Source organism: Wyeomyia smithii, chromosome 3, assembly GCF_029784165.1.
Source record: "Wyeomyia smithii strain HCP4-BCI-WySm-NY-G18 chromosome 3, ASM2978416v1, whole genome shotgun sequence".
Lineage (NCBI taxonomy): Eukaryota > Metazoa > Arthropoda > Insecta > Diptera > Culicidae > Wyeomyia > Wyeomyia smithii.
Genome location: NC_073696.1, coordinates 15,419,449 through 15,426,654, shown reverse-complemented (window position 1 = coordinate 15,426,654; position 7,206 = coordinate 15,419,449). Strand labels below are relative to the sequence as shown.

At 45.1% G+C, this 7,206-nt stretch overlaps 1 protein-coding gene across 1 annotated transcript; it reads left to right on the top strand.

The window, feature by feature from the left end:
• Positions 1-515: 515 nt before the first annotated feature.
• Positions 516-5,825, top strand: LOC129728150 (uncharacterized). The gene has a single exon (XM_055686565.1). The coding sequence runs from the start codon at positions 516-518 to the stop codon at positions 5,823-5,825; it is 5,310 nt and encodes a 1,769-aa protein (XP_055542540.1).
• Positions 5,826-7,206: the final 1,381 nt, after the last annotated feature.

The following is a 7,206-nucleotide window of genomic DNA, read 5'->3' as shown; positions in this document are numbered from 1 at the left end:
CAACCTGCGAGATTTGGATCAACGTTCCTGTGATTCATTACGAAGTTTTTTGGAAAAGTTCTTCCAGTTAGATTGGACGCAAGGTCCATTTGCAGCTCTTCGGCCTGCAGTGCCATTTTTCTCAGAGATTTCCTTCGGAAAATTGTTCCCGCCCGTCATCGACTGGACGCAAGGTCCATCTATCATCGCCCGGCCTACAGCGCCATTTTGCTTGCCATACGGAGGCATTGTTACGACCGCTTGCCTCTTGCCATTGTTGCGGACCTGCTTTGTGTGCCGGTTTCTTTGGAGCATCGGATTGGCGCACTACTTTCGGTTCAATTTTCGTTGCACTGGGTGTGCTTTTTGTTCCTGCTTTTCTTGATATTTTCAAGGCACTACTTGCCTTGGAAAAGGTGAGTACCTTTCCAAGTTGCTACTGTCCTGTGTCCGGGTCTACCGTGGTTGTTTTTTTCGATTATTTTCGCAGTTTTGTTCATCATCTTTGTTGCTGATTTCATCAACTGGGGCGGAAAATGGCGGACGGCCAGCGAATAAATCTGCTGACGACAAAGCGAGCGACGATGATTGCAGCACTGGGTCGGGCTGAGGCATTCCTGGTGGGCTACAGTGACCAATTAGACGCTCCGCAGGTACCGTTGAGGCTCGAGTACATAAACAACATCTGGGCTACCCTAAATGAAGTGCAAGCGGAGCTGGAGGCATACGCAGATACTGATGAAGGTATGGCAGTGCATGAAATAGTCCGCGCTGACTTTGAGTCGCGACTTTTTGCAATAAAAGCATCTTTAATCACTAAATTGCCTCCTCTTCCTGTTAACCCCGCATACCCTCAACCCCCGCATGTTTCTACTGCACTCTCTGGTATAAAACTGCCGACTATTTCGCTTCCGGAGTTCGATGGGGATTATCAGCAATGGTTGACTTTTCACGACACTTTCTTGGCATTGATACACAACAACGCTGATGTTCCACCCATACAAAAATTTCACTATTTAAGGGCAGCCGTCAAGGGGGAGGCTGCTCAGTTGATTGAGTCTATCGCTATTAGTTCCGCTAATTACGAGTTGGCTTGGCGCACATTAGAGGGCAGGTATTCAAATGATTATCTTCTGAAGAAGCGACATTTGCAGGCTTTGTTCGATATTCCGCGTGTTCAAAAGGAGTCCGCTGCTGCATTGCACGGTTTGGTCGACGAGTTTGAGCGACATACGAAGATTCTACACCAGCTTGGGGAACCAACGGACGAGTGGAGTACCATATTGGAGCATTTGTTGTGCACGCGATTGCACAACGATTCTTTGAGAGCATGGGAGGAGCATGCTTCTACTGTAGAAAATCCAAATTTTCAATGTTTAGTTGACTTTTTGCAGCGGCGTATTCGGGTTCTTGAATCGATATCCGTCAACGATCATGCCCCTGGAAGTCAGACCACTCCGAGCACCAACCAGGCTGCTAATTTCAACCGAAGGCAATCCCAATTTCGGCTCTCGTCAAATGCGTCCACCGCTATTGCATCCTACAAGTGTCCAGCGTGCAACGGCAATCATTATATCGCAAGGTGCGCAAAATTCATGCAGCAATCCGTCAGCGAGCGTAAGCAGTTGGTGAGCAGAAAGCGGCTGTGCCACAACTGCTTGAAGGGGAACCATTTGGTCGCTAGTTGTCCGTGTGAGCTCAACTGCAGGAAGTGTAACCAGCGTCATCACACTCTTCTGCATTTAGAGCAATCTGGCAACATTCAACGTTCCGGTAATGATTCTGCCTCTCGCTCAGCCAATCCCGCTAGCTCGACTACACAATCCGCCTCGACCTCTCTAGGCAATTCCATAGAGCAAACATCTGTTCCTGCTACGGAGATAGTACCAGTCGTTGAAACCAGCGCGCCAGTCCAGCAGCCTGCTGAAAACGTTTTTCTTCTAACGGTCGTCGTCAACGTCATTGATGCGTATGGGCATGCGCATCCCGCGCGCGCTTTGTTGGACAGCGCGTCTCAGCCAAACTTGATTTCCAACCGATTGGCCCGCATTCTTCGTTTGAAGCGGAAGTCCGTTAACATCACCGTTCAAGGGGCTGGACAGATGTCGAAAATGATCCAGGAATCGTTATTTGCCACTATAACTTCCCGGAAGCGGAACTTTTCCTGCGGCGTAGAGTTCTTGATCATGGACAAGGTAACTGCAGACCTTCCTGCGCAATTCGTATCAACAGCTGAGTGGAATCTACCTACCGATATCTTTCTCGCTGATCCTGCTTTTAACAAAAGTCAGCCGATAGACATGGTAATCGGTGTTAAACATTTTTACAGTTTCTTCCCGTCTTCAGCTCGCATGCAGCTGCGTGAAAATTTACCTCTGCTGGTGGATAGCGTTTTCGGCTGGGTTGTAACTGGGTCGGCTGGCTTAGCATCGTCGACATCCCAGCAACCTTCGTGCAGCGTAGTGGCCGTGTCGATGATAACGCTAGAGGAAAGTGTCGAGCGCTTTTGGAAGACAGAGGATCTGGCCACCACTGACAACTATTCAGTCGAGGAGCGGCGATGCGAATCTTTCTTTACGTCGACGGTCGCGAGAACCCATGAAGGACGATACATGGTTCGTCTACCTCGCAAGCCAGATTTCGCCATCATGCTAGGAGAGTCTGAGGCAACCGCTCGACGTCGTTTCGAGCTTTTGGAGCGCCGTTTGCAACGAGACCCTGATCTGAAGGCAGAGTACCACAAGTTTATGAGGGAATACCTCGATCTCGGACACATGAAGCCGGTCAAACCGAGAAGCAGTGACGACACGGATTGCTACTACCTTCCCCACCATCCCGTTTTCAAGGATTCAAGCACGACGACTAAGGTTCGGGTCGTGTTTGACGGATCGGCGAAAACCTCTACTGGCTTCTCTTTGAACGAATCCCTCTGCGTTGGCCCTGTGGTTCAGGATGAGTTGATTGACACAATTCTACGGTTTCGAACCTACCCGATAGCCCTTGTCGGTGACATCGCTAAAATGTATCGGCAAGTATTGGTACATCCCGATGATACTTCTTTGCAGCGCATTCTGTGGCGTTTCTCTGCTGATGATCCCATTCAGATCTACGAGCTTTTGACGGTCACCTACGGGCTCACTCCTTCCTCGTTCCTCGCCACTCGTACGCTTCAGCAGTTAGCGGATGACGAAGGAGAGCCGTACCCATTCGGCAGTAAAGCATTGCGTAAGAATTTTTATGTAGACGACTTCATCGGTGGTGCGCAGACGGTCGAAGAAGCCAGCAAGCTTCGTACAGAGCTAAGCGAGTTGTTGGCAAAGGGTGGATTCGATCTGCGAAAATGGACGTCGAACCGGCTCGAAGTGCTGAAAGGATTGCGAGAGGATCAAATAGGCACGCAGTCTACGATAGAATTCGCTCCCCACGAAACCATCAAAGCGTTAGGCATCAATTGGGAGCCGAACGAGGATTTTCTGCGTTTTGATTCCCAGGTACCGCCCAGCGATCACGTTTTAACGAAACGGTCCATTTTGTCTACGATGGCTAAGCTTTTCGATCCGTTGGGTCTTATTGCTCCCGTTGTAGTGAGGGCAAAAATTGTTATGCAGGAACTATGGCTGCTGTCATGTGGTTGGGATGATCCGGTCCCCGATAATCTACAGAAAAGCTGGGAAAAATACCAACAGGAGCTGCCCAAAATTTCTGCCTATCGCATCGCCCGTTATGCCCTTCTACCTAATTCTACAGTGCAGCTACACACCTTCGCTGATGCCTCCGAATCTGCTTACGGTGCGTGCACATACGCCCGCTGCGAAGATCCACAGGGGATCGTACGGATACAGCTTCTTGCCTCTAAGTCCCGAGTCGCTCCGCTGAAGCGGTTAACTATCGCCCGTCTTGAGCTGTGCGCTGCGGTTCTGGCTGCGCATCTGCATCACAGGATAAAGCGTGCGATTGACATCGGTATTTGTTCGTCATATTTTTGGTCCGATTCATCCGTCACTCTCGAATGGCTTCGATCACCACCGAATCGCTGGCAAACGTTTGTTGGAAATCGCGTTTCAGAGGTTCAGCATTTCACGCATGGCTATCGCTGGAACCATATAGCAGGCACCGAAAACCCGGCCGATCTGGTCTCGCGCGGAATGTCCGTAGAAGAGTTCCTGAACAGTGCGCTGTGGAGTCAGGGTCCCAGCTGGCTAACATTACCGTGTAAAAGCTGGCCTATCTCGAACCCAGATAATGTTTCCGAGGATATTCTCGAAATCCGACAGGTCGTCGCAGCAGTTAATTCGACCTCAACGGTCAACCCGCTCTTTCTTCGATGCTCGTCGTATACTCGCTTGCTGCATGTTGTTGGATATTGCCTTCGCTTCATTTTGAATAACCGTGCCAAGACTAGAACACAGCCTCTCCCAAGCCCGAATCCAGTGCAGCGCTACCTTTCAGTGGAACAGCTTGCCCAAACCAGAAACGTGTTGATTCAGCTAGCCCAAAGCGACGGCTTCCCCGCTGAGCTGAAGGACTTAAGAGAAGGAAGGTCAGTAGATAAGCGCTCCAAAATACGCCGGCTTAATCCATTCCTAGACCCAGAGGGGGTATTGAGGGTTGGAGGGCGACTCAACTTATCTCAACTGCCCTATCAAGCGAAACATCCTGCCTTACTTCCCAGCTTTCATCCTTTCTCCCTGCTAATTGCCCAACATTATCATCACCAAATGTTTCACGCCGGAGGACGGCTTCTACTCAGTGCCATTCGCGAAGAATTTTGGCCGCTGCAAGGCCGCAAGCTCGCTCACAACACAGTTCGTCGATGCTTCCGCTGCACTCGCCTCGATCCGGTACCTGCGCAACAACAAATCGGCCAATTACCTGCGCACAGATTAATCCCGAGCCGTCAATTTAGTGTTACGGGTGTCGATTATGCTGGACCGTTCTACTTGAAGCCGATACACAAACGGGCTGCACCTGCACAAGCGTATCTGTGCCTCTTCATTTGCTTCGCAACAAAAGCGGTTCACTTAGAGCTAGTCAGTGAATTCTCAACGCCAGGTTTCCTGCTAGCATTAAGGCGATTTATTGCTCGACGCGGTCGCCCTGCCCACATTCACTCAGACAACGGCAAAAATTTTGAAGGAGCCAAGAACGACTTGAACGAACTTTTTGCCATGCTGCGAAAAAGTGAGGAGAATGAAAAAATTGCTTCAACGTGCGCTGCAGAAGGTATCACATGGCATCTAACACCACCAAAAGCACCGCACTTCGGCGGTCTCTGGGAGGCGGCCGTGAAAGTGGCCAAGAAGCATTTGTACCGTCAACTCGGTTCATCTCGTGTGTCATTTGAAGATTTGTCCACTATTCTGGCCCAAATTGAAGCGCTGATGAATTCTCGACCCCTGCTTCCAATGTCAGACGACCCGAACGATTTGGCTGCGCTCACGCCCGCTCATTTCCTGATCGGTTCCAGTATGCTGGCCCTGCCCGACCCAGATCATCAACATATTCCCGTAAATCGGCTGGACCACTTTCAAAAATTGCAGTTGCACGTCCAGAAATTTTGGAGTCACTGGCGCACCGAATATCTGCAAGAACTGCAAAGGGACACCACGATGAATCCCCGGAATCACACGTTGCTGCCTGGCAGATTAGTTGTAGTCGTCGATGAGCTTCAGCCACCCATTCGTTGGCCATTGGCACGCATCGTCACCACTTCCCCCGGCCCAGACGGTTTGACGAGGGTTGTTTCGCTTCGCACCGCTCGTGGAATCATCACACGCCCCATCACAAAAATCTGTTTGCTTCCGGATCACACTGCTGCTGTTGCTGAAGGAGATGAAGCTGAGTAACTGTTCTTAGTGTTATGCAAAATCTTATTGTTACGTGTTAGATTGTTAGTACTAGTCCATTGTTCAATTGTAATGTAAAAATGTTAACTGTAGCTGTAGATTTGTTATTATTGAAATTGTAATTTCAAGGAGGCGGCGATGTTACGTAATATGTGAAATTTGCTTTTTCGACCAGTTGCGCGAATACCGTCTGCATGCTACCAACGCTGTTACCATGCACGACGTTGACACAAACACAGTTTCAGCTAATTTAGCTATAAAAAGGCAAGCGCAAATATACGAGAACTGTCAGTACCGCAAAATCAGTGAGTGTTGTTATTACGTGCAAGCGCGAAGAGCTAAAAGTGTATTAATAAAGTTTAACTTACCGACAAGTGTTGTAATACTCACCTGTGATCCTCCTCAACGAGCGTACCTGTAGAAAAAGCGCGTGAAAAACCCTTACCCCGGAACTTGTGGCCGTGTGAAACGGATAGTGACGCCGGTGAGAAATTTTCGTTTAGTCAAACACAGAGATTTTGAATATAATTTGACATTTTATACATCTTATGCATTTCATGCGTATTTTACATGTTTTGTTCTAGTTGCATTATTTACATGCTTTACATATTTCACATACTTTATACATTCTTCTTATTCTACATATTTAACATGTTTTACATATTTTACGTATTTTACTACATTTTACATATTTTACAAATTTTACAAATTTTACAAATTTTACAAATTTTACAAATTTTATATATTTTTACAAATTTTACAAATTTTACAAATTTTACAAATTTTACAAATTTTACAAATTTTACAAATTTTACAAATTTTACATATTTTACATATTTTACATATTTTACATATTTTACATATTTTACATATTTTACATATTTTACATATGTTACATATTTTACATATTTTACATATTTTACATATTTTACATATTTTACATATCTTACATATTTTACATATTTTACATATTTTACATATTTTATAATTTTACATATTTTACATATTTTACATATTTTACATATTTTACATATTTAACATATTTTATATATTTCAAGTATTTTAAATATTTTAAATATTTTACATATTTTACATATTTTACATATTTTACATATTTTACATATTTTACATATTTTACATATTTTACATATTTTACATATTTTACATATTTTACATATTTTACATATTTTACATATTTTACATATTTTACATATTTTACATTTTTTACATATTTTACATATTTTACATATTTTACATATTTTACATATTTTACATATTTTACATATTTTACATATTTTACATATTTTACATATTTTACATATTTTACATATTTTACATATTTTACATATTTTACATATTTTACATGTTTTACATATTTTAC

Coding starts and splice junctions, on each gene's coding strand:
- LOC129728150 (XM_055686565.1), top strand. CDS start 516: ATGGCGGACGGCCAGCGAATAAATCTGCTGACGACAAAGCGAGCGACG.